The sequence below is a fragment of the Anabrus simplex genome, chromosome 3 (assembly GCF_040414725.1).
Source record: "Anabrus simplex isolate iqAnaSimp1 chromosome 3, ASM4041472v1, whole genome shotgun sequence".
NCBI lineage: Eukaryota > Metazoa > Arthropoda > Insecta > Orthoptera > Tettigoniidae > Anabrus > Anabrus simplex.
Window position 1 is genome coordinate 43208235 of NC_090267.1, and position 19203 is coordinate 43227437.

At 43.2% G+C, this 19203-nt stretch overlaps 1 protein-coding gene across 1 annotated transcript in view; it reads left to right on the forward strand.

Annotated features, from left to right (window-relative positions):
- The first annotated feature begins 2198 nt into the window (after window positions 1–2198).
- Window positions 2199–19203, forward strand: part of LOC136866641 (nose resistant to fluoxetine protein 6) — a 71377-nt gene continuing 54372 nt past the window's right edge. The window contains exons 1-2 of the mRNA XM_067143758.2: window positions 2199–2410; window positions 16067–16137. Of these exons, the coding sequence (XP_066999859.2) occupies window positions 2211–2410; window positions 16067–16137 (271 nt within the window). The 5' untranslated portion in view covers window positions 2199–2210. The remainder of the gene's footprint in view (window positions 2411–16066; window positions 16138–19203) is intronic.

The window sequence follows — 19203 nt, forward strand, 5'->3', positions numbered from 1 at the left end:
CTCGCTTTCATCTATCCTATCCGACCTCCCTGGGTCAACTCTTGTTGTTTTACGACCCCGATGGTATTGGAGCACTCGAGGCATAGGGAGTCTTTCATTTTCAAGCTCTTCGTGCCTGTTGTCCTTCATTTTTCGAATTGTCGGATCACTTCAATTTTACTCACTGATTAATGTGATATAGAGTATGGTTGCCTGGTTGTAATTCTTCTTAAAACAATATTCAGCACCACCAGTACCGCAAGATGGCAGCTCTATTACATCACTCGTTGACGTCATTCCGAGGTCGTCAGTGTCTTATTCAGTACAATGAGGTATTGAACGATATCGTCGTACGTGTACTTTAAAAATTATTTTCACTCAAACAAAACAATTCGCACTCGTACATTTTTTCTGCTACAGGGAGTACGTAGAATCATGGGCATGATTTTGAGCTTGGAAGACGAGAAAGCGAATAAGGATTCTTTGGTGGTTTTTTTTCTTAGTATCATCATTCGACATGGAGCGGGTACAAGCATCTTTTGACGGGGAAGATAAAGAGTTATGATCAATCAAAGAAAAATGACTGGCACGGCTCATGAATTGTGAAAAATGACATTATAGATCAATTAAATACTGTATAACTAAATATTAAAAATATATAACAGGATAATTTCGTGTGTATATTGTTAGCCTGGTGCAGACCTTGTAAGGCGGATACACCGACGAGGGTGGGTGTCGCCTGCCGTGTGTGGGGACTTCGTGTTATTGTGTTATGTGCGGGGTGTGAGTTGCAGGGATGTTGGGGACAGTCCTCGAGAAAGGGGAATTGACCATTTATGGTTAAAATATCCGACTCGTCCGACTCGTTGGCTTAATGGTCAGCGTACTGGTCTTCGGTTCAGAGGGTCTCGGGTTCGATTACCGACCGGGTCGGGGATTTTAACCTTCATTGGTTAATACCAATGACCCGGGGGCTGGGTGTTTGTGCTGTCCCCAACATTCTTGCAACTCACACACCACACATAACACTATTCTCCATCACAATAACACGCAGTTACCTACACACGGCAGATGCCGCCCACCGTCATCGGAGGGTCTGCCTTAGAAGGGCTGCACTCGGCTAGAAAGAGCCACACGAAATTAAAAAAAGTATCCGATTCGACCGAGAATCAAACCGGTAACCCACTGAACCGAAGGCGACTACACTGAGCCGGACAGCCCTGTCGTAGTGTGTTTGTCTTTTATTCCAGGACTTGAGATTTTTTTCCGGCCAGTTCAACGATTTTTAATTCTGGAGTGAATAATAAAACGGGGTTCACTTGACACTAGATTCAATCAATCAATCAATCAATCAATCAATCAATCAATCAATCAATCAATCAATCAATCAATCAATCAATCAATCAATCAATCAATCAATCAATCAATCAATCAATCAATCAATCAATCAATCAATCAATCAATCAATCAATCAATCAATCAATCAATCAATCAATCAATCAATCAATCAGTCAATCAATTGTATTTAGGTCACTCACCCCGGTGGCGCATTCTCTGTCTGTTCCTTATCTAGTATTTTCTTAAATAATTGCAAAGGATTTAGAAATGTATTGAATATTTACCTAGGTACATTATTCCAGTCCCCGATTCATCTTCCTATAAGCGAATATTTGTCCCAATATGTCCTCTTGCATTCCAAAATTATCTTCATATTGTGATCTTTCCTATTTTTAAAATATGACTCTGATTTATTTATCCCTCTACTAATGTCATTCCATGCCATCTCTGCACCGACAGCTCCGAACATATCATTTAGTCGGGCAGCTCGTCTCCTTCCTCTCAAACCTTCCCAGCCCACATTTTGCAACATTTTCGTAACTCTTGTCTCAAGCTCTTAGTTACAGGAAGAAAGCGCACAGTGGGAAGATGACGCTACTGACCGAGCGTACATAGAACACTGGTTGTCATGGTTACAGGGGTGTAACCATGGCGCTAATAGACCCCAGCACAAAAATCAAATCCCTGTTAAAACTAGTATGTTTTTGCAGCCCTCGGCAACTCAGGTATATTTTTAGAAAAACTAAAGACATTCTACGTTTATGAAGTGTTCATATTTTTTGGTATCTTGATGAAATCCATAAGTATGCCGCTTTGTAGGTCGCAAATCGGCTTACTACTCAACTCCAATGACAATGTGTTCCTTTTCATTACAGGCAATGGCGGGGTCGTTGATGGCTACCTCCCTCAAAATGGCGCTCTGTGTTCCCTCGACGTGTAACCCTACGGACACCGCTATCATAGCAATGGATCAGTTCAGTGAATACGAGATCTACCTCACCGCGCTTGGTGTGGAACTGGAGGTGGAACTTAATGAGGAAAACTGCCATACTGCAGACCGTCCGGAGTTCTCCAGTGAGGACATGATCGCTGCGTAAGTAACGAGTGTTTCAATGTGTCTAAAACAAAATATAAATGTTTACGAAGTTACTGAGAAGAAGGTCTTGCATCACAATGTACTGACGATCTCTTATATGGTAAATGTCTGCAAATGATGTAGTAAATATTATTTGCGAAAGTAGAGGTCCTTAGAGATCCCATGCTGACACTGATTAAAGGTTTCAATAGGTATTGTAACATACTATCACCTTAAACTCTCAGCACAACGTCTCCTTTGATTATAATCTCTAAACTTGAATACGAATTACTTTGCTCAAACATATCAATTCATACCAGTTCACAGATTCATAATTATGAAACAAGGATTATTTATAATATTTACTGCAATCAGATTTATTCTATTAGCTATAGTCAAAATACTCTACAGCATGTTTTCTATAACTCTATATAATAATTATTATTTAATCAGTTTACGGTTCCGGGTTGGTTTTTCCCTCGGACTCAGTGACAGATCTTACCTTTGACGCCACAATGGCAGGTTCCTGGAGCTAGAGACATTTGATTGGGTGTACAACTGGGGAAGAGAACCAGTACTTCACCCAGGTAGCATCACCTGCGTGTCTGAATAGGGGTTTTCTGGGGATGGGAAGATTGGAAGGGATAGACAAGGAAGAGGGAAAAAAGCGGCCGTGCCCGTAAGTTAGGTACCGTCCCGGCCTCTACCTGAAGAAAAGTGAAAAACCAAAACAAAAAAAAAACACTACGAGGATGGCTGAAGTGAGAATCGAACCCCCTATACTCATTTGAACTCCCGAGGCTGAGTGCACCCAATTTCAGTCCTCATACCACTTTTCGAATTTCGTGGCAGATCGGGAATCGGCCCCGGGCTCCCGGGATCAACAGCTAACAACACCGATCAATAATCACATTGTGATTGTGACGTAGTTGGTTAGAAGTTTAATGAAAGGTAATAACAATATAGTTCACGGAGAATATAAGTAGTGGAGTGGGTTCGCAGTTTAAGCATATTAATGAAACGCTGGGGAGCTAGAGGACAGCCGTGGATGGTAAAAGGTAATATACATATAGGGAGATTACAGGGAGATAAGAGAGTTCCCGAGATTATCAAAGAAAATCTGTTTAGCAGATAGATGTATTCAAGCACAAGAAAAAAGAAAAGAACGTTATATTTCTGATCGTGACAAATGATAGGAACCTTTTGTTTTACAAATTTACCGATATAGCGTGACAGTATTTCATAGATGACATCATCTGAGTGAGGTTTGTCAAGTACAGAGAGAAATACAAAAAATAATCTTTACCAAGCAACTTTGTATAAACATAGACAATGAAACAGGTTTATGGAATACAGGTGAACATTCGAATAGGACACTGCTAACTTAAAATGACATAGAGACCCAGGAACATCCACAAATGGTAAAGATATAGAGGAAAATTAAAAATTCAAATCAAAAGCTTAGGCTTAACTTGAAAACAATCCACAAATACGAATAATGACGAAACAACCCATCTGGACAGTAAATTTATAAAAACAGCGTTAAAGTACAAAAGTTCTGAAGTAATGATTAAAATTTTGTCTGGTTCCTCAAAAACCACAACACTGAAAGAGTATAATCAGTTACACGAAATTCGAGTACGTTGGCTGTCACATCGATTCCAACTTCGAGTTCGAGCACCCCATAACCTTATACATCAGAATGTAAAGGTAAGTTATAAGTTGAAGTTACACTACACCATGGTGCATTTTGGTATGGAGAAGTCCCGAACTACACTGACCGAACAAATGCCATGGGATAGCGCACCACACAACCCTTGTGCCAGCGGCTGTTTTATAGGGGACCTTGTGAGCAGTGGATGTGCATGTGATAGGCGTAACATGGAACGTCGTCGTGAGCTGACACCGTTCGAACGGGGTATGATGGTCGGTGCCCGAAGGATGGGAAGTGCGATTTCGGAAGTGGTGCCGCAATTCGGCTTCACACGATCAACCGAGTCCAAGGTGTATCGTGAATGGTTGAATGCGGGTGTCACCGTCCACAATAGACGAACGACTGGCCGTCCAGCCACCCTCGATGACCATGACCGGCGACATCTGAGACGGATTATCAATAGTGACAGACGGGCAACCGTGCAAAGGGTCACTGCTCAATTCAACACAGGCCGTGCTAGACACATCTCCCTGTAGACAATCCGTAGGAACACGGGTTGTATGGGGTATGGGAGCCGGCGCCGCACACGGGTTAACGCCACTGTTAACCCAACGTCATCGGGCACAACGACGCGCATTTGTCGCCAGTCACCAGGGATGGACAATGAAACAATGGCGTAACGTGATATGGTCGGACGAATCACGATTTCAACTGCACCATGCCGATGGGAGGCACCATGTACGGCGCAGACCACTTGAAGCGATAGATCCCGCCTGCCTCGAAGGTGTGGTCCAGGGCGCTGGTGTCTCTGTTACGGTCTGGGGTGCATTTTCCTGGTGTGGAATGGGCCCCTTAGTTGTTCTGGAAGATACTTTGAATGGTACGCGGTATATTGAGCTGCTCGGAGACCATCTCCGCCCATTTTTGGCCTTCCAGCGCCCAGACGGTTCTGCGGTGTTTCAAGATGATAACGCGCCGCCACATCGCTCCCACGTCGCCCGGGAATGGTTCCATTAACATGTAATGGGGGTCCAACGACTGCCATGGCCACCCTTGAGCCCCTATATGAACCCTATCGAGCATATCTGGGATATCCTGGAACGCAGGCTCCGTGCCATGGATCCTGCACCCACGAACAGACCAGCATTGACGGCCGCTCTGCAAACGATTTGGTGTCAGCTGCGTCCAGAGGACTACCAGGGACTTGTCGACTCAGTTCCACGGCGTCTCACTGCAGTTCGCAGGACCAGAGGGGGCCCCGCATGCTATTAGGTGACTATCCCACGACATTTGCTAAGTCAGTGTATATTAGAAATTAACAGAATCTTCATAAATATCCTCTCCCGCTGTCTCCTCCCCAACAGTCAAAACATGTCTCGACGACAAGCCGTGAGAGGGGAAAATCATGAGGGGAGATTATGTTACACGCAGCACAGAACAAAACCGAAGATACTGGAATATTCGAGGCGTGAGGCAAAGCTGACAGGTCTGACATCAGCGGACTCTTGACGTATGACCACGAGGTTCTGTGAGACATCAGCCGGCGAAGAAGGAAGGTGGTGATCTCCGCCGATGTTCAACATGAGTTGAAGCGCAGAAAGTATGCCAATAATTGGTGGACATGGTGAGTCCTTTGCAGGACGGACCTATTTATAATTCATTTCCAACTAAATAAGAGTTGTGACAACTTCGTCCATTTTCAATAGTGATGTAACTAATACATCAAGTAGTACAGTATCATTATGATCAGGTAGGTTTGTCCTCTCTTAGTTATTACATTGCCAGCTGTATTTGCTTTATCATACGAAACATGGTCTTCATTGAAATCGTTCCATATTGCATCAAGAAGAACCCTGGCTCATGTATCTGTATAGGAAAAAATATGCATCAAGCATCCTTATAGACTGTTGTGCCTTTCAGCGTACATTCTTCAAGCCTCTGTGAACGAACGAAACGTCACCACGATCCTTTGTTTGTCGCTAGGTTTGTGAAAGTGTTTAGTTCTATAGCCTACCTCTTATTTTTAAATCATTAGAAACTAAGTTTAATTATCTTCGTCTTGATCCCTCTCTAATTCTCATACCATCCATGAATCTTCCAGAAAACCTGTTCTCCAAAAAAAGAAAAAAAGATGGGATCTAGAAATGGGAAGTTATTCAGGTAAAATTCCCAAAGAAATACTGGACTTTCTCAGAATTTAAAAAGTTCCAGACGTCATCACCCAGACAACAGCGGAAACATTACCTGGAGGTTGCTAGAAGCCATCTGTATTCCCTGACCTGAAACACCATGTATTGGATTTTCTATTACTTAATCCGTTTACCCTCCAGGGTTGGTTTTTACTCGGACTCGGCGAGGAACCCCACCTCTAATACCCCAAGGTCCTGGAGAGTGAGACGTTAGCTCGGGGAATTAAACTGGGGAGGAGGACCAGTACCTCGCCCAGGCCGCCTCACCTGGGGGAGGGGTATGGGAAGATTAGAAGGAATAGACAAAAAAGAGGGAAGGAAGCGGCCGTGGCGTTCAGTGAGCTGCCATACCGGTGTTTGCCTGGAGAAGAATTGGGAAATCACGTAAAACCACTTCGAGGATGGCTGAGAGGGAAATCCAACCCCTTCTCTACTCAGATGACCACCCGAGGCTATGTGGACCCCATTTCAGCCCTCGTAAATTTCGTGCAAGAGCCGGCAATCGAACCCGGGCCTCTGGGGTTGGCAACTAATCACACTAACCTCTACACAACAGAGGCTGCTGTGGATTTTCTATCTTCCAGTTAATCAGAAAGAGAAACTTCGCCTGTTGGTTGCCCAAAGCCCGCTTGCATCTAAACTACAACTACAAATTAAATCAAACCAATTCCGCCTCCGTGGTGTAGTGGTTAGTGTGATTAGCTACCACCCTTGAGGTTGAGGTTCGATTCCCGGCTCTGCCACGAAATTTGAAAAGTGGTACGAAGTCTGTAACGGGGTCCACACAGCCTCGGGAGGTCAACTGAGTAGAGAGGGTACGATTTCCGCCTCAGCCATTCTCGAAGTGGTTTTCCCTGGTTTCCCACTTCTTCTTCTTCTTCTCCTTCTTCAGGTGAATGCCGGGATGGTACCTACTTACGGGCACGGCCGCTTCCTTCCCGCTTCTTTGTCTATCCCTTCCAATCTTCCCTTCCCCCAACAAGGCCCCTGTTCAGCACAGCAGGAGAGGCCGTCTGGGCGAGTCAATAGTCCCCCTCCCCAGTTTCAACCCCGACCAAATGCCTCACGGTCCAGGACACTGCCCTTGAGGCGGTAGAGGTGGAATCCCTCGCTGAGTCTGAGGGAAAAACTAGCCCCGGACAGTATACGGACTACCGGGCGAGTTGGCCGTGCGTTTAGGGGCGCACAGCTGTGAGCTCGCATCCGGGCGATAGTGGGTTCGAACCGCACTGTCGGCAGCCCTGAAGATGGTTTTCCGTGGTTTCCTATTTTCACACCAGGCAGATGCTGGGGCTGTACCTTGATTAAGGCCACGGCCGCTTCCTTCCAATTCCCAGGCCTTTCCTGTCCCATCGTCACCATAAGACGTATCTGTGTCGGTGCGACGCAAAGCAAAAAAAAAAAAAAAAGTTAGCGATAAACGGACTAAAGGCTGGTTTACACGTGTAGAGTAGCGAGGCGAGTAGAATAGAGAGTAGAGTAGCTACGTTACTCTGGTAGAGTTGACACTGGTATCGTTCATAAGGGAGTAGAGTCTTACAGTAGAGTAGTAGCACCATGCCAAGGAGTAAGCATATCATACGGACGTGTTCAAAGAAATTTGCAAATATATTACTGCAAGAGGTTAGTGAAATTAAATGTCGTATGGCTTTTAGTGCCGGGATATCCCAGGACGGGTTCCGCTCGCCAGGTGCAGGTCTTTCTGTTTGACACCCGTAGGTGATCTGCGCGTCGTGATGAGGATGAAACGATGATGAATACAACACATACACCCAGCCCCCGTGCCATTGGAATTAACCAATTAAGGTTAAAATCCCCGACCCGGCTGGGAATTGAACCCGGGACCCTCTGAACCGAAGGCCAGTACGCTGACTGTTCAGCCAACGAGTCGGACAAGAGGTTAGTGAAGCGTTAGAAGAAGAAAGAAATGAGGAAAGAAGGGAATGGGTAGTAGGAAAGATATACTCGGGGTAACGGCAAAAATTCTGAGAAAACTTGTGACAGAGGATAAAGAATCTTCCACGAAGTTTAATTCTTTTACTTCTTGCATCCTCTAACATTGCATCCATTGTCATAAACCACTTAAGAGGTAGTGTAAATGTCTGCTGCACCACCTCCAGACTTTTCTGATTTAGGAATTTTCATCAGTTTTTGGTTGTAGATACATCGTATTTTTTAATTTTCTGTTTCCGTTCCATTACACCACCACCCCATTTAACCATTTTTCTAGCCAAGTCTTCTTCCGCCGCACGTCTCATATTCTCGTTTCTGTAAATAATTATGTTTATATTCCATAAGCATTATTTTTCACACTAAAGTTCTACAAATTTGCATGTTTCCTCTTTGATATTGCCATCAAACAAACGCAGAGATGCTCAATTTACTCCATTCCGCGGAATACCGCCCGTACACACATAGAAATTACGTAGTCGAATGACTCGCGAACTAAAAATTCGAGCGTCCTCGGCCTTCTCCGCGAGCTATCGGATGCCGATTCCGGAAGAGGGGGAAGGACAATGGTAGACATATTTTAGCACAGCGAAAACCCACTCTATTCGAATCTCCACTCTGCCCGTGTAAACCAGCCTTAAGAAAGGAAGGAAATAAGAAAGAGACAAGCAACTCAGAGCACGATCTCATCTAAACTGAAGATCTAATGAAACCAAAACAAAATCAAACCCCATGGTGTAACAGCTCCGAAGGGCAATGACCTACCAATCGACCGCTGCTCAGTATCCCGAAGGCCTGAATATTACGAGGTGTCATGTGGTCAGCACGACGAATCCTCTCGGCTGTTCTTCTTGAGTTTCTTGTCTGGGGCCGCTATCTCCCCGTCAGATAGCTCCTCAATTGTAATCACGTAGGCTGCGTGGACCTCGAGCAAGCCTCACATCCAGGTAAAATTCCTTGACCTGGCCGGAAATCGAACCCGCTGCCTACAGACAAGAGGAAGGCAAAGTGAACTACAGATTAGGTAATTAAATATTATTTATATGATATGATTGATAGGCGGGTCATTTCGAATAGAGACGGATATCAGGAGGAATAATTGTTTTTTCTTCGTCTTTTCCTTTACTTTTCTCACGTCCTGTTGGGGACCCGGTTTAGATCTGAGATCTAAGTCGCACAAATAACCTTGAGCACATTTTTTTCAGCCAGATTTACTTCCATATGCCAAATTTATGAGAATGAAATTACTTTTATATCGTTCATATGCTACCTAAAACATATATTTACGTTTCAGGCTTTGCACATGATTATTAATAGGTGATAATATGAACGAACATAAACACTTCACAGTAAGTGACAAGATCGCTGCAGGCAGCCAGTCATAGGCGATTCATGCGCGCATTAGTCTGCCCTCTGGCGTCGTCATATGGTCTCTGCGAAGTCGTCCCCGACAGCGCTAGAGGTCCCCAATTATTTCTGATTCCAGTGATTTCCATTGCTTTATATTATCACACACAACCTGAATTGTAGTAAGGATGTAAAGGAGAGTGCATATAAGTCTCTGGTAAGACCCCAACTAGAGTATGGTTCCAGTGTATGGGACCCTCACCAGGATTACCTGATTCAAGAACTGGAAAAAATCCAAAGAAAAGCAGCTCGATTTGTTGTGGGTGATTTCCGACAAAAGAGTAGCGTTACAAAAATGTTGCAATGTTTGGGTTGGGAAGAATTGAGAGAAAGAAGACGAGCTGCTCGACTAAGTGGTATGTTCCGAGCTGTCAGCGGAGAGATGGCGTGGAATGACATTAGTAGACGAATAGGTTTGAATGGCGTCTATAAAAGTAGGAAAGATCACAATATGAAGATAAAGTTGGAATTCAAGAGGACAAACTGGGGCAAATATTCATTTATAGGAAGGGGAGTTAGGGAGTGGAATAACTTACCAAGGGAGATGTTCAATAAATTTCCAATTTCTTTGAAATCATTTCGGAAAAGGCAAGGAAAGCAACAGATAGGGAATCTGCCACCTGGGCGACTGCCCTAAATGCAGATCAGTATTGATTGTATTGGATGCCCACGCTGTATAAGGACGACCGAATGAGCTTGAGAATGTTTAGTTTGGGGTCAGTTCTGTAACTGATTCAGTCAGAGGAGACAGCGCTGTGAGGGTAAGAATGGATCAGCGTGTCACACTGCTGTCTGTAAGTAGACGGCGAGGACGGAACGGTGCAGCTGAGAGACGTGGAATCGTGAAGAATGAAGAATGTGAGTATGAAGTTCTTACTACCTACAGACTTGTGGGACTAGTTGCGTGCGCGCAAACTGTGAAGTGCGTGGCCATGAATATTTTACAATGAGTACAGTGTGTCCGCTTCTGCGGTGTAGTGGTTAGTGGGATTAGCTGCCACACACGGAGACCCGGGTTCGATTCCCGGCTCTGTCACGAAATTTGAAGAGTGGTACGAGGGGTGGAACGGGGTCCACTCAGGCTCGGGAGGTCAACTGAGTAGACGGGGTTCGATTCCCACCTCAGCCATCCTCGAAGTGGTTTTCCGTGCTTCCCACTTCTCCTCCAGGCGAATAACAGGGTGGTACGTAACTTAAGGCCACGGCCGCTTCCTTCCCTCTTCCTTGTTTATCCCTTCCAATCTTCCCATCCCCCACAAGGCCCCTGTTCTGCATTGCAGGTGAGGCCGCCTGGGCGAGGTACTGGTCCTCCTCCCCAGTTTCATCCCAGACCCAATATCTGAAGCTCCAAGCACTGCCCTTGAGGCGGTATAGGTGGGATCCCTCGCTGAGTCCGAGGAAAAACCAAACCTGGAGGGAAGAGATTAAGAAGGATAAGAAGAAGAGTACAGTGAAATGCCCTGGGGTTTGAGTGACAGTTGCAGAAGTGATTGTAATGTAATTGTATCAGCCCGCAAATACTAGACAGAATAAATTTTTGTAACTCAACAATGTGAACAGAAAGAGGGCGAACTAGTGTGGTTGCGTGCCCGTATACTTGCACAGCAATTACTGCTAGTTATTAAATAATAGATTAAACGCTACTAGCCATTTAATTATTTGCTTGCTACCCGCCGTCACGTACAGTGTAGGAAATGTATCTGATAGAATCTGAGGATGTTCATTATGATGGAACTAACGTAAATAAGCTCCCTTCACACACATTTGTGGCATTGGATTTTATTACCGTGGAAATTTGTATACTGAATCGTTTCGCCAATGTGTGGACTTGTTTTATTTTAAATGTGAAGAGAAGTCACGAACTGTTCATAATTTCTGCGTCTGACGACGTGGTTTGACTCATTTGAACTTTACTTATCTTTCGACGGGAATGAATATCTCAGGATGAAGGCCTTTGACTGGTGCTGCTCTCTCCTGAAGTGGTCCTGAACTTGTCTACCTTTACTCAAACTTACTGCGCAGCCTGCTCCCGCACATTTCCTGGCGAGAGTAGACGAAGGTTGTCTGTGCTGCATTTTGTGATTCTGCCTGCCGCAAGCATAGAAGCTGGACGTGTCCGGTATTCACGCCACGCCGTGGTTTGAACTAACCTAATGGACCCTGAATAGAATCATTTATACTCCGGGGTAATACCCAAAGAAGTTTCGTTTTTTTCTTCAATTTGAGTAATACTGAATACATCTTCGATTTCAATATGACCATGGATTAATTTTACGTGACTATCTTCAAGCCTCGCGGTTGTAAGTTATGGCATGTACCTTAGTATTCCTGCTACATCTTCAAGAATGTACGTCTTGACCATTCTTATTTATTACTGGATCGTCTCCGTTATACATGTACTTGTATTTCAACGAAGTTTTAACAACCTACTGAAAGATGAACTTGCGTGTGATCTACCTGAATTTTAAACCTGTGTACGGTACATTCTGGGAACTAGCGTTTACGGACTATTTATGCTTTTGGGGTTTAAAGAAATTATGTATGTCGATGTTCCCATGGTGGAACTGGATTGTTTGTCAACTCATGTTCAAAATTGGTATCTTAACCATCGTACTTTTATTATAATATTTTGTAATCGTCTAGCCCTGTTTAGTAGGGCTTAATACTGGTAAAGTCCGACTCGTTGGCTGAACGGTCAGCGTACTGGCCTCGGTTCAGAGGGTCCCGGGTTCGATTCCCGGCCGGGTCGGGGATTTTAACATTAATTGGTTAATTCCAATGGCACGGGGGCTGGGTGTATCATTTGATCCTCATCATGACGCGCAGGTCGCCTATGGGAGTCAAATAGAAAGACCTGCACCTGGCGAGCCGAACCCTTCTTGGGATATCCCGGCACTAAAAGCCATACGACATTTCATTTCAATACTGGTAAATGGAAAGTTATTAAGGGAGACAGTTGTCAAAAGATTTCTGAGTTGGAGGTTGTTTCCCTCTCTTATTTGATTCTATTTAATTAATTTCCCTTCATTTTTGGGACCTTTTACTCTGATTTTCTTTTACCCTCTATCTTGTTCGCCATTGTTGCGCTTCGATTTAGTGTTTGGTCCAGTCCTTTTAGAGGTGGGCGTGTTCAGTTGTCATCGCGATGATCATTAATTTGAGTCGTAATCGGGTTTTTGGTGGTTGAGGATCGAGTTTTTTAATTTGCCTGAAATTACTTTAAGCTGAATTGTGTTATAAGCGTTCGATCCAGTTATAGTACTTGGATATTTATCACCTATTCTACGTTTTAATTCTTTTTTCATGATTTGATTATTTTATTCCTATCTACTGGGGAATGAGTGTTATTTGTCCTTGAGAGAACTCCTCGCATGGCAATTACCTAAAGGTTTTGTTTATAAACAAATATTTCAAGGGTATGAAACTCTTATTGCTTACCGAATTTCAAGTGAAAGGTATATCAAGTTAGATGCCAAGACTGAATTAAATTAAACAGAATGTACCGAGGTCTACGAAGATTAACTTGTTGGTAAAATAAGTTATAAGCAATTTGTGTCCTTAATTTAATTAATCAGGATCGGCCGATCATTAGAAAGTATTTGTAAGTTTCTTCAAAATTATTTTTTTTCTTTCTTTTAAAGATGATCAGTATTTAATTGTTCTACTAATGTTTGTAATTAAAAATTAGAAAAGAAACTTGGTAGTGTATTTCTTGTCGATTGCTCAAGGCTCAGTACAGCGACGCAATTTAATTTTCATCCACGGTTTGATGTCTCCCGCACAGTTTAGGGAAAGTACCTTCTGTTTTTGTTTGGTTGTTGTGCATTTTAGGTGACGTTCGCTTCCATTTGTTGTTTGATTCTGTCCTTAAGGACAGTATTAATTATGCTGGCAGTCTGGGCAACATGGGGATAATGCGCAACTTATACAACGAACCGTGGCAATCTGATATTAATGAAGAGTTATCTTTTATAGGGATGTTCTAGTGTTCCCAGTAACTTGTAATTTCTGTTAGACAGAGTGAACATCTTCAGGGCTATATTAACTAAGTCTACACCGAAAGGAATAGCTCCCATCTTAAGAAACGTAAGTAGAAAGAACGTTCTCCGAACATATCGTGTATTATAGGCCCACTAACCTCGTAAACGACTGGAAACTCCTAGATAATGTTCCTTGTCAGGTTAGAAGATTGCGGGAGAGAGTTATCGTCCAGTGGTATTGTCGTTTTTTATTTCTTCTGTAGGATATCTCATTTGGTGGCAATAAATATAGGCAATGATGGTTACACCTCGGGCAAGCAATTCGTAATACAGCACACCCTGTTCGTCCCACAAGATACATAACATCATCCTTTCTACGAGGAGCTGCTTTTGTGTTAGGATTCAGCAAGTTCTTTCTTTTGTAAGCACAAGGACAAAACGTGACGGCCTTAGTTCCGGGAAGCCAGCAGTGAATCACACCCTGCACCCTGCTGGGTTAACCAACTCTCCTCAGTCTTTACACTTTCTTCAAGTCGAGTGAAGTAGACGATTTAGCATCTCCGGCTACAGTAGACACCAGGCTGCCTCCGGAGAGTGGTGGTGTGAGGCGAGGGTGTCATGTTTTGTCCCAAAGTAAGGTGGCATTTGATAGGATTGGTCGACCTTCTTCACGAGCCAAGCAGTGTCGAGCAACCAAATATACACACACGGCTAACCACTGATTTGTGAGGTGTTGGCTTAAAGCATGCAGTGCCCAAACACCCCACTTCTGAACCATGTCGATTGATGGGCGGTTATTTGCAATCAATCAATCAATCAATCAATCAATCAATCAATCAATCAATGATCTGTGTTTAGGGCGATCGCCCAGGTGGTAGGTTCCCCATCAATTGCTTACGTAGCTTCTTTCAATGAACTTGGAAACTAATCGAACATTTCCCTTGATAATTTTTTCCAGTCTATCCTCTTGAATTCCAACTTTATCTTCATATTATGATCTTTCGTACTTTTAAAGCTCCACTTAAACTTATTCTTCTATTTATGTCATTCTTCGCCAATTCACCACAGTCAGCTCGAAACATACCTCATAGACGAGCATCTCGTCTCTTTACTCCCAAGTCTTCCCAGCCCGAAGTTGGCAACATTTCAGCAACTCTACTCCTTTGTCGGAAATCACCCAGAACAAATCATGCTGCTTTCATTGGATTTTTTTTCATTTCTCTTATCAAGTATTTCTCGTGAGGGTCCCATGTACTGGAGCCATACTCTAACTGCCGCCTTACCAGAGACTTATACGCCCTATCCTCTACATCCTTACTACAGCCCCTAAATACTCTCATAACCATATGGAGAGATCTGTAACCTTTCTTAATTACTTCGTTAATATGAGTATACCAATGAAGATCATTGCTTTTATTAACACCTAGTTACCTGTACTATTCCCCGTGAGGTACTATCACCCCATCAACAAAATAATTCAGACTGAGAGGACTTTTCATCTTGGTGAAATTTACGACTTGATTTCTCATCCCTTATACATTCGTACCATTGTCTACTGTCCACCTCACTACATTGCTTAAAGTCCCTCTGCAGTCGCTTACAATCTTGCAATTCACTTTCTACTCTATACAGTATAAAATTATCCGCAAATATCCTTGTCTGTGATTCCACATCTTCCCTCATGCCATGTATATATGTATAAGAAATATAAATGTGCAGTAATGTTCGACTGCTTGGATGAAAGGTCAACGTTGAAGCCTTCATTTCAGAGAGTCGCGGGTTCAATTCCCGGCCTGTTCGGGTATTTTCATCGCGTCTGATTAATTCTCCCCGTTTTGCTAGTGGCTTTACGTCGCACCAACACAGGTAGATTTTATGGCGACGACGGGATAGGAAAGACCTAGGAGTTGGAAGGAACCGGCCGTAGCCTTAATTAAGGTACAGCCCCAGCATTTGCCTGGTGTGTAAATGGAAAACCATGGAAAACCGTCTTCGGGGCTACCGACAGTGGGAATAGAACCCACTACCTCAAGGATGCAAGCTCACAGCCGCGCGTCCCTAACCTCGTGGCAAACTCGCCCGGTGATTAATTCTTCTTGCTCGGGGACTGGGTGTTTGTGCTTGTTCCAACACTTTCCTCTTCATGTTTAAACAAAATACTACACTACCCACCACCAAACAGACATCCAATAGTGATTATATCCCTCCATATAGCGTTGGCGTCAAGAAGGACATCCAGCCTTAAAACAGGGCCAAATCCACATGTGTGATACAGTTCCCACCCGCGACATCACAAGTGTGGGAAAACCGGGAAGAAAGAAGAAGAAAGGTATTATAATGCTACCCTGCGAAACACCCCTCCTAATCAGTACAGGATCAGTTACCGCTTCATCTACTCTAATTCTCTGAGTTGTATTTTTGGTTCCCGTAAAAGACGAAGTTGAAGTGATTTGTGTTGTACTCACTTAATAACAATGGTCTCTTTTTCTTTCAGCGCTCTTCTTTCCTTCTTTGCTGGGCTTGTGGTGTTTAGTACGTGCTACGACATTTTCACCGAGGAGAATGGTGAGTTCATCCCTAAGCTTACTTAATTTCATTTAAGGAGACAAATAGGCACTTAATTTATTCAAATCACCTACGTTCCCTACAGTGGGTGACCACAAAATTTTCAATTCATGCAGGTTCGGGAAGAATTTTGTATGTTGAATATTCAGCCCGAAAGTTTGTTGGATCCTCCATTGGTCCACTAGCAGCTGTTGTAGGTTGTCCTGCTTCATTCATGAAGCGTACCAGGAAAATAAGGTGTGAGGTAGTTTTCTGTTGCTTTCTCCACCAGAAGATGCTATTAATTTTTGATCTGCTAAGCCCACCTGAATTCTCGCACGAGTCGACCCTATGAGGCGTTATTACCACTCCATTCATACTGGCTCCGTGAGGAACAGCATTATTTGCATCACTCATACCTAGATCATTTTAATACCGTCAAAATCAAGGACGAGACTGACACAGGTGAATGAAAGTAACAAACTTTTTCTATCCCATACCAGATAATAAGGTGCGCTGAAAATCAATCGCTTCATGCATAAAAGGGCCTCAGTCCACATTTTTCTTTAATATTTAAGAACAAGGTAGGTAAAGAATTATAAATAAATGTAAATAGGAGCTAAACAATTGATAGGGAATCTGCCACCCGGGCGACCGTCCTAAATGCAGCTCATAGATTGATTGATTGATTGATTGATTGATTGATTGATTGATTGATTGATTGATTGATTGATTGATTGATTGATTGATTGATTGATTGATTGATTGATTGCGAAAGTTACATTTCCATACCAGCATATTTTTCACTTGTAAATGCAAGTTTTCCTGCAGATGAGGTTTCACTCCGGTTTCATGGTAGTGAGTAAAATACGAGTCGATGTACATTATTTAGGATAAGAGGCCCTGAGTCACGTAATCAAGCCTGTTCTCCATGAAACCAAGGTGCTGCTATCTATCAGCGAATGTACACAGCAGTAACGGATTATGTATTGTTCAACCACAGTTGATTAGGTTCAATAGTTACTTCCCCATTTGTTCATAGCTGTGTATGGCATGCAATTGTGGAAAAGCTATCGGGCGTTAAGCAAATTTTCTTCCAATGCGAAAAAAAAATTACTCCATAGAGACAACTTTTATTACAAATATTGAACGAACGGAATAGTATACTCCCAACTTGTTCTCTCACCTAGTATGCAAACTGACATAGGAAATGGTTATGGTAATAAGCAACTACCTTGATCAATATCGTATCTGTATATGAGTGAACTTTCGAAAAACAAAACATAAAATAGAGCTGTGAAAATTCATTTGATTATTAGTTGAATATTATGGTGATACGTGTGTGAACTTATTAATTATACACTAGTATATAAGTCTGCCTTCGACAGTCGAAATGATTATCTGTAAGTCCGGCTCCATGGCTAAGTGGTTAGCGTGCTTTGGTCACAGGGGTCCCGGGTTCGATTTCCGGCAGGGTCGGGAATTTTAACCATAATTGGTTAATTTCGCTGGCACGGGGGCTGGGTGTATGTGTAGTCTTCATCATCATTTCATCCTAATCATGACGCTCAGGTCGCCTACGGGCGTCAAATACAAAGACCTGCACCTGGCGAGCCGAACATGTCCTCGGACACTCCCGGCACTAAAAGCCATACGCTATTTCATTTCATTATCTGTAAAATAATTGGAAATTCTAAATGGAATATTAATATATCATACGAATAAATGTTACCTCTTACAGGTTGTATCTGTCTGTTAGGTCATCAGCGCAGAGGCTGGTTGGATCCTCAAATAGCACCACCAAAGGCTGTGCAGTTATAGGGAAACTGAAAAAACCAATGGCAGAGCACGAATGAGGCGTACTAGGCAAGATGAAGAGTGAGGTAGTTTGCCATTGCTTTCCTCACTGGACCAGAAGGTGCCACTGCAGCACGACTGATCCTATGAGCAACACCTTTCATAACACTCAGACACCAGTTGTGCTCGAAATGTCATTACTCAGCACCACCCATACCCCAGCAGCTTCCATATTGTCACAGCCATGGATGAGACTGGGACTTCGGTGGAAGCTACACTTTGCTCTGGCCTGTGCCAAGAGACGGATACAAAAATACTGTACCCATCAAGAAATGGCAAAAGGCGGCCAGGTTGTATATGGCACTCGAATGGAATCACATTAGGTATTGTAGTATTTCCTTCAAACCTTATTGAGTGCAGTTGTAGTTCGGAGTGTACTTTGACGTCTATGCATCTGCGGGTGCTGATAGATATAGCTGTGTAACTATGTCATCATGCCGAATATGTGACTAACACTTTGCTGACAGGAAAGAAAAATTTTTAATTAAAAATTTCGTGGTCGTGAGACGTTCGTTGTGTTTTTCCTGTAAAGAAGACGTAACTGTTACTAAATTCAACCGTTGAAATCTTCTCATGTTCTCAATATCGATAATAATAATAATAATAATAATAATAATAATAATAATAATAATAATAATAATAATAATAATCGTATGGCCTCAGCTACCGTGTGCAGACATTTCAATTTGACGCCATCTGGCTGTCTGCTCGTCAATTTCGACGGTCCGTTTTACTCTAAGCCCACTAGATGGCAGACCGAGTAAACCGAAACTCTCTTGGGCGTCTATGGCTGAGATTTAATGAATTTTGTCGGGTAAACACCAAATGTGTCACCAGAGATCTTTTACATGCCGACATCGTACGATATGGAGTGTCGAATGGACTTTTTTCCGCCCTTCAAAAATCCGACTACCTCTGCCGGGTTTGAACCCGCTATCTTGGGATCTGGAGGCCGACACTCTATCACTGATCCACAGAGGCAGCTCTCAATATCGATGTAAGTGACAGACAGAATTAGGGACTTTATATATTGTGCCATTGGCACGGCGTCCTCTGCGGTGCTTTATTCTTTCTGGATTCAGCCTCGGCTGCACTGTAATAAAATATACTCACCGCAGATGTCTCTTCTCTCCAGGGGTGGTCACGTTCACTAGATTGTCGATGTGCCATAGGAGGATATGAGGCTATTAGGCCATATGTTAATCTAATCTACTGAAAACCGAGCTCGAT